The sequence below is a fragment of the Leuresthes tenuis genome, unplaced genomic scaffold, assembly GCF_036924035.1.
Source record: "Leuresthes tenuis unplaced genomic scaffold, fLeuTen1.0.hap1 SCAF_8, whole genome shotgun sequence".
Lineage (NCBI taxonomy): Eukaryota > Metazoa > Chordata > Actinopteri > Atheriniformes > Atherinopsidae > Leuresthes > Leuresthes tenuis.
In genome coordinates this window covers 4,225,982-4,249,002 of record NW_027325362.1, presented here as the reverse complement: position 1 = coordinate 4,249,002, position 23,021 = coordinate 4,225,982, and the positions used below count along the sequence as shown (strand labels likewise).

The 23,021-nt window shown below is 40.4% G+C and overlaps 1 protein-coding gene across 1 annotated transcript in view; it reads right to left on the bottom strand.

Annotated features, from left to right (window-relative positions):
• Window positions 1–23,021, bottom strand: part of LOC140312745 (pro-neuregulin-3, membrane-bound isoform) — a 357,971-nt gene that overhangs the window by 137,655 nt on the left and 197,295 nt on the right. The window contains exon 2 of the mRNA XM_072390537.1: window positions 6,493–6,622. Within this exon, the coding sequence (XP_072246638.1) occupies window positions 6,493–6,622 (130 nt within the window). The remainder of the gene's footprint in view (window positions 1–6,492; window positions 6,623–23,021) is intronic.

Genomic DNA, 23,021 nt, shown 5'->3' with positions numbered 1-23,021 from the left:
TGAGCAGCGAGAGTGGGAATCGAACCGATCAATCATTTAGTAATCAATTAATAGATTTCATCTTTCACGTGCATGACATAATTGTCAAACAAAATGAACTCCAGCTGTGAAATCAAGAAAATTTAAGTGCTAATAAGCACACAAATTGAAATATCTTTTCCCATTTTCCTCTACATCTTATCCAGCTGCTGAAAGATATCCATCTTAAAAAACCTGCAGTCTGTGAGGGTTCTTCACCAGGAAACATCTTTGTGATTAATGACTGTAATTTGTCTGAGTACCATTACTCATAACAGTGTGGAATTTAACAATTACTTAAACCTTTCAAGTGTTTCTGCCTGAAGTGCACATCCCAGTTATCTGTCCCTTTTTGTCACAGTCGTATCATATTTGCTGCTACACCTGCAGAACATGTTAGACACCAACAAAAACAAAGCTCATGCTTTAGTCGCTCATCATCGAATTAATTCACAGCGTTACATTTCATAAACGAGCATATTTACAATGTTGTGTTTGTCATTTAGTGATCAAATACACACACACTGAATGTGTATGTTTGTGCCTTAATGAGACACTAATGTGTAATGTTTTCCAAACTAAGCGTGCTAAATCAATTGCACAATTAAACATGTTAAATTTCTCTAATTAAAACCAACAAAGACACAAATGAAAATAAACCAGAAGTTGAGGAGATCTTGAGCCCAAGAAATGGTACTGAGAAGGCAGCTTGAGAAAACCCCCATTCATCAGAGATCAGCATTAATTTGCCTCTGCATTGAGCACCAAGAGATGCACACAGTCACATGCTGCTCTACATAATTATATAATAATGATTTAATCATTCAAATCTTAATCTACACTGGTCCATTTGGGTACACATCAATATTGTGTATTGCTCAATGATGGCTAAAAACCTGCCCACTGGAGTTCTGTTAATTTAAGAGAGGATTGACCAGCTGAGTATCGCACATACTGGAATTATATAACTAGAAGTTGTGCTCTTTTAATGTATGCCAGATGCACCTTTCAGGTTGATAACCAAGACAAGCCACCCCAGGCAATGGTGACCACACCAAGTTCATTCAGAGAAGCAGAAATAAATGTAATGTCAAGCTGCCCAAACGAGTCCTTTTGATGCAGACACCAGCCCAAGCCTAACCAAAGGTTGCAAATGGAACTTCAAACCAGCTTTGTTAGAGGTTTCGTGTTTGTCTGACCCTGAAAGTCGTGTCCATCAAGACAAAGCAGCAGACTTTCCATTGGCATAGTTTCCATGGTGCTGCCACACAATTTCAGCGCAGTACGGGCACCAGATGAATGGACAGCTTGATTGCACCTCCTGAACGTAAGTCTGTTTTAGTTTCCATCTGCACTCGTGTGCTGTGTGGTGCTGGCAAACATGCAGCCAGTTCATAAAAACAGAATTTCTCTTAGTTAGTCTGCTTCAAAAAAAGAGAGAGACTGAAGGCCAGTGCTGGATAATTGGGTTATTCTCTGTAGGGTAGGATAGTCATTGAAATAAATCACTGTTAATACAAAAATGAATGTTAATTTGAGCTTCACAGCAGGGAAAACAAGCTACTTTCCTTTAATCTCAATTACAGTACAAAACGTAGCTGGACAGTGGCTGAACTGCAGTGAATTGCCTTTACATAACACCATGATTGAGCTGCCAAGTGATCATGAAGCCTTAAATGTGTGCCAATGAAATCATACTGGTGTTTGACCACCACTCCTCGCACTCAACTCTTTCCATTCTTCATCTATATTTGTCTTGCCTGCGACCGGCTCCCTCCCAGCTTCTGATTTCCTTTCCCAGGCATGTCGAGTGCTCCTCTGTGCGTCTTGGAGGATTCGCTCGCTAAAAGCTTGCCTTCTAGCCACGATATGCAGCCTCTTATCTGTTTAATTTTCTCCCACCTCGAAAGCATGCCGTGGCATCAGCCTTGTTTATTACTGTCAGAAAGACACCAGTCGAACTCCCACTGGTGTGCCATTATTATCACACAGATGGCGATGAGGGTTTAGAGAAATTGACAAACCACAGAGAATCAGAGAGAGAGAAAACAGTGAGTGGGAGGACAGGCAAAGGAGAAGAAGAGGAAAACACAGGATGAAATGGAGAGAATGAGTGACTAAGAGAAAAAAGGTACTTTCCTGTTGAACAGCAACCAAACGCTGCTATAAATGTAGTCAGCAGCACAGATTTTTCTCGTAATCATAACAAACTTTGACATTTCTCTGTTCATAGACACACAAACAAAAAGTGCACTTTGCATAAGAGCATTCGGGGCATCTTAATCCAAGAGGCTTTCTCCTGTCAAGATAAGTCCCTGCTGTCAGAAACAATGCTGCACAGAGCAAAGTGACCCCTCTGTGTGCTCTTTGACTCTCGCCAAGCTCGCTGCTGAAATGTCAGGATCTCTTGAGATGACGCTAACGTGTGTGTGTTTTTGTCTGAGTGGTTGCATATGTTCCTCGAAAAGCTCGAGTGGGGGAGAGCAGCATTTTCGAACTCAGAGAGAACTTCTTTTGGTCGACCCCAGACTGTGTGATTAAACTTTCATGAGACGGAAGTGTATTCTGGAATCAGTGAGCTTTGAGTTGCTATTTTAAATTCTAAAACATGTATAAAGTGGGAAAGCCTGAACGCTTCAACAAAAAAAACACGCTTACTGGGACAAGAAAAAGAGACTAAAATCAGTATACTTGATACAAAATGGGCAAAGTTAAGATTTTGTTTCAGTATCATCCTACAAAATGATGCACGGAGGAATCAGAGGAGGCACCATAGTGATGCTGCACTGACACGTTCTTAAAAATCCACGAATAAAGCACTTCATCTTCGGAGAAACAGAAGAAGTAAAAGGATCTTGTGCTGAGAAAATAACGTAGTTATATTCAAAATAAACAACACACTGTAAGTATAAGACACTGTTTCTTCAAGGTTTTTCACTTCCAAATGCTTAAAGTGACTTATTTTTTCTTTACCTTGTGTTTTAGTAGCCTAAAAGCAGCCATAATTTCAATTTCATGCTTGCTTCATGTTAGTTGGCTTGTCAATGTGTGTATGTCTACCGTAAGGTAAACCGCACAGTGCTTCTTAGCACCTGGGAAGCCTGAGTCAATCTGCTGGAGTTGCTCTGTGGTTGAAAGCTTTGGAAAAGCCTGAGGTCACTCAGGAAAGACAAGGCTGGTGTCCAGAGAGACTGGAAGGAGGATGAGGAGGATTGGGAGGAAGGGATAGAGGATTACACTCCAGCAAGAAGTGGTTTGTCGGCTGCACAGCCCTGAGGTTGCTCACTACTTTCTGCCAGAAAGCACAGGAATTCTTGGCAAGTGATTGATGTGCACTGCTGCTTTGTCAGCTGTGTTGCAGCCTCAGTTTGGTTTGGTGTTTTTATCCTGTTAATAACATCTTACTTCCACATGTCTCCAAGCTGACCTTCCTGTCATGCGCATAACTGTGACAGACATGTAGAAAGATGTGAAGGGTTCTGGCTGATGATAAAGGAAGTGAAGGAAAATATTCAGACAGACAGAAATTAAAACAATTGCTCGGTGGAGCAATAAAAGCATAACATCAACACGAACACTGCCCTCCAACCTCAGCATTCAAAGCCTTTATCCCACATTGTTGTTCCTTTTGTCCTTTAATAAATGTCCGTTAGCAATGCTCTCTTTATCGGTTCAATTTATCAAAAAGATAACTGAGCAACAGGGAGAACAAATGGGTACCCCTGGACCTGCTGGGGGGTGTTACAATCAGCTGGTGCAAGGTCAGCTCCGTGACCCGCAATGCAGCCTGGGATAAAGTCTTAGCTTCAAAGCCGTACTGGGGTTTATATGAGTAATACATATAAAGGTCTTCCACCCTCCAGAGATTCTCTGGGAAGTTTTGCAGTGACTTCCTCCAAACCCCTGCCACCTCCACCAGCCAGGTAGGATTGTAAAGCTATCCTTTTGGGACAGCCTGGGCAGGGGGCAATGGGACGAGCTTTGCCAACTTGACTGAGGGACATCCCTTCTGCCTCTTGGAAACAAATGATTAACTGATTAACTAAAATAAATTCCCTTTCACATCCGATGACAGAATAAATAAACAATGCGATGCAAGTTGAAGCTAAATCCTGTGGTTCAATATGGTGACTAAAACGATCAGGATGGCAGGGATTATTATTCAAACTGCCACCACTTTCTCTCTGAAGTCACAGGAGTGTGAAAGCAAAGAGAGAAACACAGTAAAAGCACATAAGAAGAGAGGGCATTGGAAATATTTAAACAGTTATTTGGGCCAGTAATTACACTAAAATGATCCTTGGAGTTTTTGCTCTCTTTGGGAAAATCATGCTGAGCTCAAAAAAAGTAATTAATCAACATCAACATCACATACTTTTATAAGTGAATGCCTTGGCCTTTTGCCATCTTCTGAAGAATATTATCTTAGCGTACTGAGTAATTTACTGGTTAGCTGAGCACTAATGATTGAATGCCTGACGATACTGCCCAAAGCAGTGAGCGCTTGTGTGTATGTGCTGTACATGTGTCTGTGTGTGAGAGGACGAGCAACACATGTGACTCACACATCTCTTCCGCAGCTATCCCACGTGGTTTCCAAACACGGCCGCCGCACACCGACAGTGCGAAACAGCGCTCTGGGGGACAATCCACGCTTGTTTTACAACAGCTCAGGAATACCACCTGATGCTTGAGTTATGATATTTTGGAAAAAATCATTGCAAAGAGGATCAAGTTTCATCTCACAAATAAAAATGATGAATTCTGTGACAAATAATGCCATAAACTGGCTCAATCCATCCCCATTAAATGTCTCAATTGATCACACCTTTACAGCCCGATTTGTCTCAATTTGTTTCAAACACAAATTGAATGAGATTATACATTGATCCTGTGCCTGGGGTGAAATTTGTCATTCTTTTGTTGATGAAGATAAATCAGTGTCTCACAGCATGTCAACTGATGCTCACTGCATCCTTTTTCTTTCTTTAAATAGTCATTTTAACGAGATTTAGTCATTTACTGTAAAAGCCTCGCTGAAAAGTGGCCATTCACATAAAGGCTTAGATTTCAGAAAGACCAAATCCCTGCTTTAATCTCTACATATCATTTCCTAAATATGGAACAAACTTCACAGTTGTACTGCTTTATGGATTGACATATTGCTTCCTGATCCATATTATTCATAAAAAAAGCTTATTGTCACATGATGGAGCAGCAAAGAGGAACCCGGCACACATTTTTCTCTTCTTTAATTCAACATGCACAGCATTCACCAGCATTATGATCAAGTCTGTTGCGATGTACATCACAACTCTCCACCTTTTATTTTCAACAGCAAAGCTTGTCCATAGATTATGCTGCCATGGCAACGGATGTGAGCAGGAAAGGAGGGCAACGGTCCTCTCCCATCTCCAACATGTCGGTTTCTCGCACCATTCTTCTCAGTTCTCTGCCCCTCTTACCCAGCTTTCTTCTGTCCTTTTCGATTTTCACCCCAGACTGAATGTTTGATGTTTTTTAGTTGGAAAACTACACAGTGCAGACTTACAACCGGATGTGTGGACAAGCAGCTGACTTCTTAACTTAAAAGTGTCATTTTTACAATCAGTAAAAGGACTTAGAGAAACCTGATCACTGAATGTACACTTTTAAAGGCCTCCTCCCTCCACCCCCCCACAAAAAAGGAGAAAAAGCCCTCTATTCTAAATATTCTTCCTCATAATCTGGCCCGTCGTGTTGATGGACCATCCAAAGGGTTTGAGTGCACGTGAGTGATTTGCACCTTCTGTGTTTAGCTTCACATTAATCACGACAACTCGTGTCCAACTTAGTTCGGAGTCTAATGACTCTCACACTGCTTAGCTAGGACACAAATTTCACATCCATGCTGTCACATGAGCAACAAGATTTGTACTCTGCTGAAGGGAAGCAAAACAGTCTCTTTGAAAAACAGGTTGTGTGGAAGTCCTGAGGTTAGGTTTTGGAAGCAGTTGTTATGGGACTTAATTAGTAAAAGGCCCCACATTTGAGCAGGCTAAACGCCCATGAGCTCTGCTCTCAAATCTGGGACAACTAAAGTGCACCGACACATTCAGTACAATGGCAACATCAATGTGTAGCTGCAATAAGATGAGCAAAAGAAAATCCTTCCATTTAAAGATGCTGCAAACAACGTTCAGAAGCAGAGAACGTGGCCAAAAATGTGACCGAAACAGAGTCAACTGGGAGCACTAACAGAGAAAGTGAGTAACACTGCTCATCTTCTTACAATGCAATGTTCTGCTGGGAATAAATAAGCATAAATAATGTATAATGTACCATATGCAGGCAACATTCTACATGTCTGATCAAAGGTTTCACCGTAAACAAAGCAGACATGTGAGAAGCCGGAGCGACTGACCGAGCAGAAGAAGAAGAGGGAAGAAGCAGAACAGAGCAAAGGAGACTGATTTGAAGTGAATTTTTGCTTACTTGCAGTGCTTGTGAGGGCCACTGAGTGTCTCGATGACAAAGCATTCGCCACCATTCAGGCAGTATGCCAAGTCCTTCTCATGGCAGGGTTTGAAATGCTCCGAGTGCAGAGGAGGGACAGTCGGAGATGCTGCAGATTAAACAAAGCAAATTGCATTAGTTACCATTAACCCCACAGATACACACAGAGAGATAAAGATGTAATGAGATAGATAAAGACTAACAGAAGATAAAGATTTCCTCCTAAAATCACTTGGTCTTTAACTTCGCTGCCGCACTCAGCGACCGTCTTTATTCGTTTTAGAATTTTAGAGTTTTGTTACTCATTAAAATTGTCTGCTCATCCACAGTTCTGCAAGCAGATCACCCCATCACCCTAAACTCTTTCAGAAAAAGGAAAGAAAGTGTGTTTTTCATGTACTTACACTCCACTTCAGGCTATATAACAAGGCTACGCTGCTGCCTCCCAGCAAACTGCACATCTTGGATAATACCAACAAGCTATTGTATGTTTAGACCCCGCAAAGTCACCGGCAAAAGATGGATGGAGGACGGGTAATAATCTGTCCCGCTGTGATTAATACTCCGTGGTCACAGTGGTGCTGTTGGAGAGTTTGACTTCTCCCAGTGATTTATCACAAAGTGCACGGCTGATTGTGGATAGCACACACTTCTGAGGGAATGTGTACATTAATGGATGATTCTATATTTGAAATTAATATGAGAAGAAAAGGACCAGCTAAAGCTGGGATTCAGTTATGGCATTAAGGGCATTTTACTGCTCCTTTGGGATAATAAACTGTACACAATGGAAAAGCTAAATGAAGGATAAAGGGAAGTGCTCAGGGCTCACTGGCACTCAACCATCAGCGGTGTTGTCAAAGCTTGAGATGAAGTTGGTCAAGTCATGACTTTGAGGTGTGGGCAGAAATCTGATCTGCACCACAGATGATGTGCTTATCAAGACCGGATTAGACTACTGACTGTTTCCTTTGTGCTTACAAATGAAAAATGATCCCACTAAGGGCTCTCATTAGCCAAATCAAATGCTTTTTTTATTTATTTATTCTAAGTAGCTCTGCGAGCAGTGATGTGTCCTAACTTCTTGCTTCGGTGATTAAAAATCAGTTTTATTCACAGGATGATGTTATTTCCACTGATTACTGTATGAGGCCGTTCCTTAATGATGTGTGGAAGATATATCAAAATTAACTGAAGCTTTTGCAATCATGAGATGAACAGAGACTAATAATGAGCAGTGTTTCGAGGTGGGATGGATAGGTTTTTAAAAAAAGGTGAGTTTTTTCTGCATGGCCTCACGTCTCTTCATCAGTGGTATGAAAATGCTGGTGGCTGTTTGGTGGATTAAGTCATGAGACGTGGGCGCTGACCAGGGATTCCCCACAACCATCATTTAATTAGCAGGTGATGGGCTCAATTCAATTTAAAGGTTAGGCCAGGAACTGTGCAAATGATTAGCAAATGATTTTCTGTCCAAGTGTTCAATTCCATAGCCAAATGGTTTTTGATCATAGTAACGAAGTCCAAAACCAACTAATTATTATTGCACATGAAAAAACAGCAGACTTTACATCCATTCTCAGCCTTATTTAGCAGTTTCATAAAACTTTATGCAGCAAAGCAAGAGGTTAAGGTAAAGAACATAACTCTAAGGCTAATTGGAACTGGTGGGATTGTACTTTAAAGCGATTTTAGCAATTAAGATTTCAAAACAGACTTCAGTCAACTTAAGTGCTGCGTGCAAATAATCCCACAAAAAAAATACTCATTAGAATGAATGCACTGAATGTGCAGAGCTGTAGCTCAACTGATGTGTCTGTTCTTCGTCACAATACAAGCCAACGCCAACAGCTCAAAGCTGACAAACACCTTGCCCTGTTCACGGTGGCATAACTGTGCGAACAGGAATCGTCTCACAGCCAGAGGACGCTTCATAATCAGCAGCTTTCATATACACACACTTTGAATGACACATTTTCTTTTAAGCAGCTAGCAAGAGACAGTGGACGGGCGATTTCTATAAACTCAGTGTAACTGAACTCCCACTGAGCATAATTTCTTCAGAAAGAATAGATGCTACTACCTTTTTCTGGATAAATAACAGCTTGAATTCAAAATACTTGCCAGCAGGAGTTCTACCATGTACAGGGCGTAATTCAGGGCATCTCTAACCCTCCAGTGAGGAATTATTACCATGAAGTTAGGCTCGAGGCGAAACTGATGGTGTAGCAAAAAAAACAAAACAACCTTTTATTCAGATAACTGTACTCATGTACGGCATGTGGAAGCTCTAATTTTAAAGCACTGGTGGTGGTATTACTGAAGTCTGATGAGGAGCAGGTGAAACACCAAGTCAATGTGTAACATTTCACATTGCAGAGCCACATATTTTACACATTCAGAAAGACCTGCAGGCCTGTCTTTGCTCTTCTTCTGCAAGAGAACTGGAATTTTTCAGAACACAGAGATTTTTCTGACACCATTTCATGCTTCGACTGGGCTGTGCTGTTTTGTTAGTCCAGGCGTTAACTGACACAAGCGCCATTTGTCATCTTCTCTCTTTGTTTTCTGTCGACAGAGCTGTCGCGTTACTTTAGGTTGTTCAGCTCAACACTTGTCATCTGTCATCTCAGACACTGCACGCACTCAAGGAATTGTTTGGTTTTAAGAGGGGCAGTCAACCGGGAAAAAAAATCATCTCAGTTTGTTAAAAATATCACTGAAAGTTTAAAACACTGCTTGCAGAAAGACAGGCATCAATCACTGTGGAGGCAATAGTCCAATTTACTCCCCTATGCTCTCAGGCAAGAGCACCACCGAGATCAATAAACCATTGGGTGCTGGATAACGAGACCCTCCTCTTCAGCCTCTCTTCTCCGCCTTTGGTCATCTTTGCATGCAACAAAAAAATGAGGAAGCTGAATTTTATTCTCTACATCAAGGTAATGCTTGATTGGAGAACGAGCTGTGGTCACTTATGTCAGAGTTAGGAATGCATCATGGAAACAAAAGGATCAATCATAGCCATCTGATCTTGACAGAGATGTCTTTAGGAGACTCTCCAAGAGCCGTTTATGCCAAGCAAATCAGCCCAGAGATAAATCCAATCACAAGCGGGTGCAGCTCATGCAGTATTCACCATTTGATTATTGTTCTTCCATATTTTAAATCCAGACCAGCAGGGAAATACATGGACTGAATTTAAACATTTCAACCTAAAAAGACGAGGAAAAGAGAACTTGCATTCTAATTATAAGGCTTTTAAGCTTAAAACATCTAGTTAATTAAGATTATGAAATGTGTTGCAGCAACATCTGAATTCCTACATCACAAGTGTTTAGACTTTTATCAACATCTCGTAGACAGCAATTTTTATCCAATTTATAGCTAGTTTGGTTAGCTGATTTGGCACAATTTATGCTGATGTTTTTCAGCTACCTTCAATAGAAATTTGATGAAAATAAAGAGGAAGAAATTCTAAACACCTGTTGCTCAAAAAGGAGCAAAATATCCAATATTTTCTTTTCTTTTTGATGAAAATGTGTTTAGTTTCAAGGCCAAAGGTAGTAACTGTTCTCAAAAGTACAAACGCTGGTGACGCATGCCAAGAATGAAAATGAGATAATAAGATCGTCACATGGACCATGCACCATGAAATGATGAGTTTATCAATGTGACGCTGGCATTGTTGTGCAAAACCAAAACAGACCAGAACAGCACTGAAAGAAGCCAAATGAGATGAAGTCAGCAGCAGAAGTGTGGTCTGTAAGCTGCGCCCAGCAGCTTCAACCATCAAGAAAAGATCCTCAAGAAAGATGCAACATTGACAGAAATGGTGGAGGAATTACTATCCCCAAATGGGTAGCAAACCAGTTTTTTTCAAGTGGGGTTGAGTGTAATACATTTGAGAAGTAAGTGTCTTACCGACGGTGGACAGCAGTCCAAGTGCTCTTAGTTTAGAGAATCAGATGGTTTCAAACAGGCGAGCCAAAGAAGCTAAAAACGTCTCGGAGAGGGCCTTTTTTTTCCATCTACAACAACAAAAATCTCACAGCATTTCAACTGATCCCAACATTCCCCCTTCTGAGTGGCTTTAAGCTTTAGCTCACCTATATGGAAGCTAATGATTCTCCAAACTGAGAGCACTGCAATCAAAACACTAACTACTTCCAGATCTTGCACACAATGCCATTTAGAAAGAAAGAAATGTCCCGTAAATACACACCACAGTAAATTGGACAGTCATTCTTCAGTCTATCTGCTCATAAAACCTTCATTTTAACTATGTCCGTATTTTTTATTTTGGACAGTTACTGTTCTTTTGATCTTTCGGAAGCATTAAATTAAATGTTGTTGATTTAATCCAATTTACTATGTATGTCTTAATGGTTTATAGGTGGATATTTTAATAGATTTTAAGTGTTTATGGTGCATTGTAGAAAGAATACGTCTGAGAGACATTGGACAATATTCTGTTGTGGACTTTCATTGCAAGGAAAGGTCTGACAGTCATAGAGTGACGAGCAGTCTGCAGAGTGTGAAACATTAAGTGATCTACAGTCATTTATAATCTCATTCTTCCACCGTCTTATGGTCCTGAGGAGTTTCTTATCATGTGTGGTGCCTGCAGCTGTTGGTTAGTGCTGTTCTGCAGTTATGGTGCTGTAGTTAATGTGTGTGGGCTGCTCATGTGAAGCAGACGTCAACTTAAGATCAGCTGTGCATACAGTAAAGATTAGAAAAAGATACTTATCGAGAAAGATAAACACCAGGTTCAAGGCCAAGCACGGCACCAAAATAACCCTCCACAACAGGTCCGAAGCACATTGAAGTGTGTTTGTGTTACAGTGAGCCAAAGAAAGTGGATCTCCTCTTCAGAGAGACTTTTAATAAATCATTGTTTAAATTTGCTCACTGCGAAGGGTGCAATTAAATTGTCGAGGATTTTGCAGTTTAGACAAATTACAACATCTTCAAACTATTGCAAAGAAAATACAGATATTTTCTCTGCTGGCATTGCAACCTTTTCTGAATTAATTACCTTAACTAGGTCAGTACAGAAAGCTGAGTTCAAGCACTACTCAAGTCCTATTTTACAAAGAGCTAACAATTACCCACAAAGACTGATACAGCAATAATCCATGAAACACGACGCTGCGGTAAACGTGTGCATTGATACCGAAGCCATTACAGTAGTCAGAACCCTGCAGGGTGAACGCACTGAGGACGGTGTTTCCAATGTGAATTATGATTATTAGATCTTTCACATCCGTCCTCTGCCATCACTCCATCTTTGCTGACTTTGGACTTTTGTCCCCTTATCCATTTCTTTCCATTACATTTATGTGCGCTGGTACACAGATGTGATGGGGATGGGGGGGGGGGGGGGGGGGGGGGGGGTAAGTGAGACAATCCCATGTGAAGGCCTGTGATGGCGTCCTTCATGGATGACATTCCTCCAGAGTGGCAGACATATGCCCTGCCAATAATGCAGCCATGAAACACAGAGCAAAGCTCTCCAGAAAGGATATACCCTGCCTGAGGGCCAGGCCCAGAGATGCTAGGACAAATGAAAGAAGAAGGGGTATTGTGTCTGGCATAGAAAGATGAGTTTTGTTATGTGTGGTGATTTAGTGCAGCAGTTAGCAAAGAGAGAAGAGGACCATTCCACGGTTAAAGGTGTTGACAGAAGGCATGAAGCATCCTCATAGAGTGGTCTCTTCAATGATAATGCATCCATCTATATGCTCCAAGAGGGTCTCTGAGCTGCTCTATAGGAATGAAAATGATGTGAATTACATGCTGCAGACTTCACAGTCACCTCGTCTCCATAGAGCATCATGGGAGATTCTGGAAAGACATGTTGGAGAGCGTTCTTCCCCAAATTTAGAAAAACATCAAATAAGGAAATATCTTCTGGCGGATTGGTGCTCCATTGCTTCCATGGAGGTTGTAAAAACATCGCTGTGCTGCAACCAAGATGTTGTGGTTGCCTAACACCTATGAAACTGCTTCTTTCCTGTGCTTCGCCGCACTTCTGTATCTGAGCTGACCGATTGGAGCCAAAATTTATCAGTCGACACCCCCAGGTGTTCTGCTGACTATAGATCCACTGACTTTTGTTGTTGTTAACTGAAGGAGAGAAAATATCTAAGCTGTGATAAGTCTGTCCCCTCAAAGGTGTTCATGCGCTGAAATGGTAAAGTTGCCATTTTAATAGCCTTTTAATACATGGCCTTTGGCCTTTTTAATTTATTTTACACAAAATTAATATCAAAGTGTGAAAATGTGCCAATTGTTAGAGCATTTGCCTTTGGTACCACAGTTTAATATGAGCAGCGCATATGCTTCTCCACATTAACAGATAACTAAGTTAGGAAATGCCTGAGTGGTTGATTATTTCACAGGTTGTACGCCATCTGATAAAGTACGGTTACTCAATTAAATATAAGGATAGCAAAGGCAAACGTGAATTAATTAATAAAAATAACTTTTGATCATTTTATTAATCTATTACAGTGAAAAGATAATTGAATTATGTGGATTTCACTATGTGTTTCTTTAGATTTGCAGTATGTTTTATTGATAAAGCACAATGCTCTCCACCTGTTTTGTTATCCCTAAATGTCCAAAGCTTAGTCCCAAGAAGATCTATTCTTTATTTTCTTTCCGTAATCTGACTTCATCTCCCAGCTTCTCTGTGGACAATACACAAACATTTAAACACAGTTTAAACGTGACACCAAGAAACCTCTGATGCTATACTCGTTGTAGTGTGTAAAAACAACACACACACACACACACACACACACACACACACACACGTGTGTTTACTCAGGTGGGACACAGGGAAACATCTGCAACACACAGAGTAAAACAGCTTTTATTTACCTTTAGATAAATATGTATTCATAGGGACTCATTTTTCATATCCACGAACACTGCATGTACTTCTTTTTATTCCATCTAAGCTGAGTCCCAGTTTAGAGTTTAGACACACCAGCTGTATCGAGTCTTTAGTGCTCGCAACTAATATCAGATCAATATCTGTCAAGTATGTTTACAGAAGTAACTGCGCTGTATTGTTTGGTGAGGAAGAAAAGCATTTCTTTGTGACCTCAGTTGAGATGAAAGCTGGAACCTCTTCCTCCATGACTACTTTTTGCTTTAATATTAGGGTTACAAATGCTCACAGTCCAGAAAAGCTGCACTTTTCCTGCTAAAATAGACAACATTGTGAGACTGAAACAACAATGCTGGACACAAATGCCAGCAAAAGGGTTTATTCTTACGGTAAAGACTTGAGACGTCGCATAACTAGACCACACAAAGAAGCTGGATGAACACTGGGTATAAGTAGAGGGATGACAGGTGCAGACAATGATGACAAGAACAGGGGAATCCTGGGAATTGTAGTGTCAGAACCGGTGATCAGTATGATGGCAACGTGGAAGTGGAGGAGGAGCAGGCATGACACTACGGTTATTTAACAACTGTTTCAGTATGTAGCATCAAATGACCCGATGCCTTGTGATGGTGCTGTGTATTTTGCACTTTAAACTCCTCGAAGACCAATTGCTTTTGTAGTAACTGAACAAAGAAAGTAAACCCTAAAGCTTCTTTTTCTTAGCGTTCATAGTATTACACAAACTTTTTCTACTAGTGAGAAACCAGCAAACATTTCTTCCCAGCTGGTCTCGTTTTTATCCCATTAATATGTGAAATGTGTTGGACAGACATTGATTAAAGCACATTAAAAGGCTGAGAACTGTACTTTTAAATAATTAGACAGTGTTTTTCATAAATTTTCTTTTTAGGAATTTTTGGAGAGGTCTAAAGAACACATTCCAATAGGGATGGGAATTGTTCAGAATTTAATTATCGACATCGCTAAAGTCGATTGAATCGATTCTCATCCAGTTATGTAGTGCAAATATAGTCCAACGTATAACTCTATATATCTAACTCTGCCTCACTCTTGCAGTCCTCATCAAGTAAATGTTAATCTCAGATGGAAATTATTCATACAGTATGTCGCTAACATTATTACAATCAACAGGGCTCTGAAGTTTTGAATGCAGTTCCGGTTGGACGGCTCGCAGAAATGGGGGTCTTTCATAAATAATATTATCAGTGTTGTTATTAATGACTGCTCTGCTCAGAGTCATGGGACAAATACAGTGTGTGGCGGGGGTGCGTGACAAAAGACCCAAAAGCGTGACTGTCACGCTCAATGCGTGAGACTTAAGGGCCCTGGAAGTTTTACGTTACCTGGGACTTTTGAGTCGCTGTGTCACAAGCTCCCCCGCGACAGTCGCCGCCATCACTTAGCAGCACATTCGTGGAAAGTAATTGCATGCTGTGTGGTCAAATATTTCAGCATGTTGGAGGTATTTCCCCCTTTGATGTGATCAAAGCTCTGCACGTGTTGCAACTGGCCCTAGTATTGTCCTTTTTGGTGAAATATAACCAAACTTTGGCGCACTTCCGCCTCAACGCCATGTTGGAAACGTTCTGAGCCAAAAGACGAAGCATGCACATGACGTCATCGCGCAAATGCGCCAGACGTTAGCAGAGCCTGACGAACAATCGAACTACTCGATTCGCATCCCAACATTCCAATGATGCTGTAGGATTAAGTTGCCCTATCTAAATAAAGTAAAAGCCAACGCCACCACACACTGAAACTTTTTAAATAAGCCTATTATTACTGCATCAGCCTTGGACTAGCAACTAGCCATTTAACTGTTCTGCACTCCTAATGGACATGAGTCTTCCCTGGATGGAGCAAGAAAAACTGGGCTAATTTTGGTGGAGATAGAGGGTAAAATTCTGCAAAACTGCAGATCTGGCAACTCACCAGTAGTGGCAGCAGTTTAGCAACAATATGTGATGTGACAAACTCTGCTTTATTTAGACTTTAAGGGTGAAGACATAATGGCTAAGATTGGCATCTTCAATATCACATGTTATAACCAGTTTAGTGACTCATACTGCGCGACAAAGTGGAGCGACATTGAGGTGGCACTGTAAAAGTCTCAGAGTAAACTCTCCAGCTGTGATTTTAAGATTCCTGCATTAACAACCTTTCTTTTTTTTAAAACCACAGTTGGGATTGTACAGCACTCATTTGGAAATGTCAAGGCTGAATTGTAATAATTAGCATTAACAGTTCTGAGACAGACCGAGAAACAAAGGTGACTATAAGACAATGCAGGACTTCAGGAGATCAGTGTTTGATGAGTGACATTTGGACATGTCTTAAGTTCTACAATTCATTCAGTACTTATGTTACTCACAAAAAACTTTTAATGGCATTTCTTATGCTCTTTACATCCCTACACACAGAAATGTACTGCTTTTTATTAGACTCCCAGTGACACTTACATTCATCCTATTTCTCAAATTCAATTTCTTCTTCCGTATGTTCCCACAGCGTCACTGGTACTCTGGTGGTGTGAGGATATCATTACGGCACAGCATGATCCCATAAAGATAACGACACATCTCTTTTCTCTGTTGTTCAGCCCCACTCTTATACGGCAGCTGTCTAATAAATATCAATCAAGTCATCCTCACTGATACCAAGGCTCTACTGAGATAAGAGCACCTGTCTGTGATCTGATATGTGTTTTAAATTTGCTCCGGAGATCTGCGATGCAGAGTCTTTTCATTACATTTTCATAGTTTTGTGTGGCAGCCAAAAATGAAATGGGTGAGCATTTTAGAGTAACTTTAAGTTAATTGTTGAATCATGCTGTCAGGGGGTTTTGGTGCTCATTCATCTAGGTTGGGTTATGACCAAAAAACTACCCACAAGGTAGAGAAACAGTGCTGAAAAAAAGTTCCAGAATCAAACACCTGTTTCATTCAACACACTGTTTTGTCTATATTTTACATTTGTAAAGTCTGAGTGTGCATTGTGACTGTTGGGTGGTGCACACAGAGGCAGCAGAGCGGAGCCACAGTATTCACTGCATTGCAGATACTTTGCTCAGTGTGGCGTGGCACAGACAGGCCTCTCTATGCACTGACTACACCAAAACAAAAACAAAATGGCACCATGTAAAGATAGCTCTGCGGTCAACAACTAGCTAATCATGGAGATGTGATTCCACCTATTTTCTTACTCTCTCCTCAAAAACATAAGACATAAACACACCCCAGTGGCTTCTTTTAAAGCACCTGCATGGTGCAGATAGGCCGGGTCCTGCTGCTAATCTGTCTGTGTCAGTCAGCCCTGCCAGGCCAATAAAGTCTCCACACTTCTTTCTGTTCTCTGTTCAGATCGTATTCGCAGGACACCTCTAGGCTTTGCCAAATAAGCAGTGCTAAGTGTCAGGCCTCAGCCAGTCTCCTGGCCATCTGGCTTTATAGTGGAGAAATTCATTACTCCCTAGGTGATAGCTCCTGCACTCTCTCTCTGGATTGGCTTTGTATCTCTGCAGGCTCTATTCTGACACTGGAGATTATAATCACAAAATGGCTGCAAATGTGAATGCTAAACCAGTACTGCCGCTAACACCATTCCTGTTATTCTTACCATTATCACCATACTTTTGTTTCCACAGTAACTGCAATTACAACTAAATGTATATACAAATGTAAAAATGTTCTCAATACTATTTTGTCCATATTTGTGCAGTTATGTAGAAGGTCCTAACCTTTTAATGCTTGGTTACAACACCAGAGGAAGACAGACTATATTCATTTTCTGTTTTGCTTTCCAGTGTGGAGGGCAGTGAGAGATGCCCCATTTTAGTCTTTCGAATCTTTTTCTTCCCTATATTAAATTGTGCTTCAGAAAGGGAGCTTTTTAAGCAGAATGGTTTAGTTAGTCAACTTTGAATGAGAGAACGTAAGATGGAGCTTTTGGCAGTAAAGTAACATCCAATTTTGTAATAGAATGAAATATAATCAACACTTTGTGAGGGGAATGTGCACATGTAAGGATTTTTCAGTCAGCATTGAGTGTACCCTCTCCTAAAACCTCTCCTATGAGCATCAAATGCAGTGATATTCTACAAAGAAATCACACTAACCTTTTTATTTTTCTTATAACTACTCCTTTATTGTGTCCACACCTCAAAAAGTGCTGACGATTGTATTTCATAAACTATCTTTACAGAGTCTTTTCTTAGGTCCCACTTCAGAATGGGAGTTTTTCCATCCTAAGAGAAAACATCTGTTCCACAACTGTATTTTCATTGGTCGACTATTCAAATGCAACAATGGAAACCAAAAATTACAAAAGGAACTTGCAAACATTAGCGAAAAGGAAGTTGTAGGAACAACAGTTCTTAATGTCTGAACCTAAAGAAACACAGAAGAACGGAACAACAATGAATCCAGGGGTTATTTGAGCCTCAATGTGATGGAGGAAGTCCAATTTGATTTTTGCTAACTGCAGTAAAAACTCTCCAATCCTCACATCCTTAGGAGAACCACAAGAACCATTTGATCCAAATGAACCTCATGTTATTTTCTTTATTTATGCACAACCCGCACTTTGTCTCTCACTGGTTAGTACTCATTGCTGTCATTGATTGGGTTGTGTGTAAGGGATGATGATTTTCTTCACAGTCACAGGCAGAGCAGGATCAATTGTAGGTAAGTCCCCTGAAACTTACCTGCCCTCCTTTTGCTCCCTCTAATGAGAAGCAAATAGCTTTTTACAATATTTAATAAAAGAAAAATCAAACTGCACAAACAAGAATTACAAATGACCTCATGATGCAACAGCAAATCAGCTCCCCAAAGACACACAGAAAGCACAGGGACACATACTGTACTTGCAAGGTCAGAAAATTGTCCAATATTCATGTGCCAGTGGACTAAAGTATAAAGAATAGATTAGATGCTCAGTATTGATTGAAGGATCTGCACCTACTCTGTGGTTAATATTAATTTGATTAAATGAAATACTTTGCATGTGACTTTTTATAGCACAGGGTGCGTATCCTTTGCCATACAAGGTGCTTAAACAATGGGTCGGGCATGAGGTGCGTGCTCACGTTAGACAGCCTTAGGTTTAATGAATGCAATGAAATGTGACCTCTGCACCTGAACTATACATGTCTTTTGATGCCATGAGGATGGGGCACCTTGACTGCTTAAAATGGAAATAAAACAAAAAGCAAGTCAACCTTCTTACATGTATCCTATAGGAGGGATGAAAATGCTTCCTTGAGGGGTTCGAGGATTATATGATTTCTGATTCATCCCAAATCTCCTATCAAAATAATAAAGGCTTAGTTAAATAAATGATGCTTTACTGATAAAAACAGACAAAATGTATCTGAATGACAACCTTACAGATCTGCTCGTTTCTCTTTTTTTTTATTTGATACGATCACTAAATGCTGAAGAAAGACTTTCTTTTGACTTTTCATCAACTTTTTAATGTTCTCCTGTTTAATTTCTGTCTTCAGACTTTGCACTTATTCTTTTGAAAAGAGTTTTATGAATAAAAGTGACTTCTTTTGCTTGATTATAATTTGACAGCTTTACTGTCAAGTGTTTGCTAAAAGATGACAGATCTCATCATAGTGAGAGACTGCATTCAGGTCAAGTGCCTCGCATCATTTGCTTGTGCAGGCGAGAGTACTTCTAAAAATCACAGCCTTGTGATGTGCAGAATTTTTGTCTAATTCGTTAATTTTTCAAAAGTACAGGCTCCTGTTTATGGAATCTACTATACTGCTGACATTCTACGAATAATTTCTAATCACGTCTTAATAATCTATACAAAAGGCTAACTTGGCTTGCAAGTAGAACTTCCAAGAAAAAAGCCAAACCAACAAGTTTTCATCTGCTTATTACTGTGGGGGCTTTGAGGATGGAATCAGCCCAGTTATCTTTTGTTTCTCCCAGATCCGTCTCAATCATGACAACAAGGGTAATTCTGTCAGTCTGAAACAGAACATAATCTTACAGTAGATGCTTTACTACTTGATCAGGCAAAGTTCAGGTTCATCCAACTCAATGCCAACATCATTCGCAGCATTGTATGCCTTCAGTGTGATATTTTCCATCACCTCCCTCACACTTTGTAAATAACTCATCACGACAGCTGGGAGAACACGGATGTGTGCACGTATCCTTAATAAGACTATTTATATGCTGGCGCAGCCTATACCTCTGCTATGTTGAGCAGCTTAAATCACAGCAATGTTTACATTTAGTGGACTCCTTACATCCAGGATACAACATTAGACACTCCTAAACCACGGCACCAGGTGGTAAAATACATCACTTAATGTCAGTTTCATAAATCAGCAACCGACACATGAACAGTATTTTCTGTGTTTATCCATTTCGAATAACTGAAACTATCAGTGCATGCTCTGTTTGTTCCAGCCTGCAGCTCTTTAGATTAATGTTAACATATGATTAATGACCATGTTCTACAGTATATTCTCAGGTTTGTAGGTTTCTGATCTGACAGCTTATTTAATTGCCATTTCATATATGTATAAAACTCCTCAATGCAGCATTTTTTAGTTTGCCAAGTTTGAAACCCTAACAGTAATAACTCCTGCCCAATGATTGCACCATTTAGGATACAGAATCCTTCTGTTTTGTTAAAAACTACAAAACTTGGGCATTTATAAAGATAATCTTAAGACCTTCAATATGCGTACAGTGTGAAACATTTCTGGAGAAGTTAAAATGTGATTTAAGTTAACAACAAAGTTAAGTTTAAGTCAGGCAGTGCTTAATCATGTCATATTCTGTAACAATGGCTCTGAAACTCCATGCACACACATAAACATTCAAACTAAGTTGACGAAATTAACAGGTAATCGCTCCACAGAGGCTATTAATGAGGATTTACAGAACATCCAATTACTGATTTCTTGATGATGCCTGAGTCTATGTAGCTATCCCATGAGCTTAGTTAATAAAACGTTTTATATGCAGATACAGAAGGAGAATTTGTACATCTCAAGTGTTAAGTGACTGCAAGTTAATGTCACTTACAGAGTGTTGATTACTTAACCTGTCATTGTCGTAGTACAGCTACACTGAAAGAGCAGATGAACACGAGAGGTTTGCAGAGTCTCTGACGAGGAAATGATTCACTTTCCACAAGCGCCTTATTGTTAGAAATCTTGAGACTTGGCTGGGTCGTGACATAGTACAAAAATCTCTAATAAGCAAACAGCAAGGCACAGACTCATTGGCAATTTGCCCCATGTGTACACGTCCAAACTAAACACACACAGAACAGACCATGTGATCGGTTTTGTCAGCTCCACCGCCCCGCTTACATGGCATGCAGAGGGAGCTTCTTAATTAAGTCAAGAAGAAGCTTTTACTTTTGGGGCAGACTCATTTGTCCTCGTTCTGTGTCACAAATGGCTGCAGGCTTCTAATCACATACAAAGAGAAGGAGACGAAGGAAGCTCGGCTGCTTGCTGTTTGCCAACAATTAACCTTCTCTACGAGACTTCCAACAGTGAATGTGGTCTTTGAGGAGAATGACTCTCCATTTATTTCAGTCTTTAATGTGTCCTGTAGTCTGTAATCCTGTCCTGCCATCTGTGCATGCAATTATACTAGCTGCAAGTTTCCCTTGTAAAAAATGGTGTTTATTTTGGCTTTCAGCTGTTGTTTGGTTAGGTTTTATACAATTTAGTGAAAATCATTTCAATGACACTTCTCACCAAAATTGCTTGGACTGTTATGACATACAATAAGTTAAAAAAAAGTGTAACAGAGAGAGAGAATATGTTAAAATCCTCAGAGACCCATGAAAGCATATAGGTTCTGTTTTTGGCAATAACTTAGCAGCTGATGTCTCTCGCTGTGTTGGGGGGTAACAAGTCTGAGCTCTCTCCACAGGCAACATGGACACAAGTTCTAAGCCAATAGTTCAAGATCTGGGAAGCAGAGACTCTCCTTCTCGGTATTAAGGAATTAAAAACAACATGATTAGGATATGTAGAATATCATGGCTACATAAAAACAGCTACTGTGTGCAGTTGCATCACAGGGAGATAGACCAACTTAATCTTTTAAAATACAGTCAAATGTATACTCCTTTACATTTTAAACATCTCAGTTTTGAGAAATATTGAGGTGACCGAAGATTCCAGGTACACTTTTCTGATTTTATGTAAATAATCTTAGCTGTAATTTGCTGTTAAACCTATACTGAATGTACAAAACCACAATGCCTTGTGTATAAATCCACCTAAAGCCGAGCAAACTTCAAACATGGCCGGTATTTTCTCTGCACAACCATTAGCAAACAGAGAGGTTTCCACAAGATGGAGGCTTATTGCAGGCTGTGGTCGCAGAGAGGTCATAGTTGTTGACTGTAACTGGAAAAACACCATCAGCTCTGACTCAATCATTTTACATCACATGTATTCGTGGCACATCTGTAAAGTTTAGGTTTATTTGCAGCCAGTTGATAGTAAATAACCAATATTTGCACCATCTGTCAGCCAGGACTGTGGTTTGCTCTCAGGGTGGCCTCGGCACAACGCAAGGCAAGCGTAAAACCAAACATGACAGCGAGATAATCTGTACTCCGTGGAGTCCAAATTTTACTAGATGCACCACACCAAATCTGGAACATGCAAGCATAAAGCGCGTCGCCTGACGGCCGGATAAGAGACAGCAGAATAAACATCTGTCTGCCATCTCTTTCTCAGAGAGCTTCCACCTGAGTCACAATCGTTTTCTCAGAGTGTGAATAATCACAATATTCATCTGATTTTCCCCTTTGTCCTTGTTTGTCTTCTCTCCATCTATGGCTTGTCCTTTTTTTCTACTTTGTGTATCTAATATTTGCTCTTTCTCGTAGGCCATCTATCATTTATTTACTCCTAAGCTTCTCTCTCATAGAAGAGAATAGTAAATCAAAAAGAAGAGGCGCCGAGAGCATTCCCTTCAACGTACACACACTCGCAATCAATACAAACAAGTTCTTTGCCAAAAGGAAAGCAGTGTGATACACAAGCACAAGCTTGTACATGAATATTCTAAACAGAGGAACACAGTATATTTGTTGGAGGCTTTACTCACTGGCGTTGGGTGAGAGGTGGAGTACACCCTTGACGGTTCAGCTATCTCATCCCTGAGGTACCCTGAGAAAACCCACACATGTTCAGGGATGCAAACTCCACACAGAGGTCCCAGCTGACAAGCACGGGACCATCTTCCTTTGAGGCAGCAGTGCTGACCGCTGCATCAGCACGCCACCCCAACAAGGTCCACTCAGCCGCTCAAAACGTGTAATTACTGGGTAACCAAGTGCAGAAGCACTCGCACTGCAGTTAGCACAGATTGAAAAAAGAAAGAGCTGCATGTGCTGAAGAAAACAAAACCTCCCAGCTTTCCATACATGGCAGAAAATGCATCACTTAGCATTTTTATTTTATAGAACATTAAATAACATTGATCATGTGCACATAGCAAACTGTTACCAGTCAGTGATGAAGTTTAAAAATGCAGATTAAAGCTTTTTTCTTGTCTATACAGTGTGAGCTTTTCTA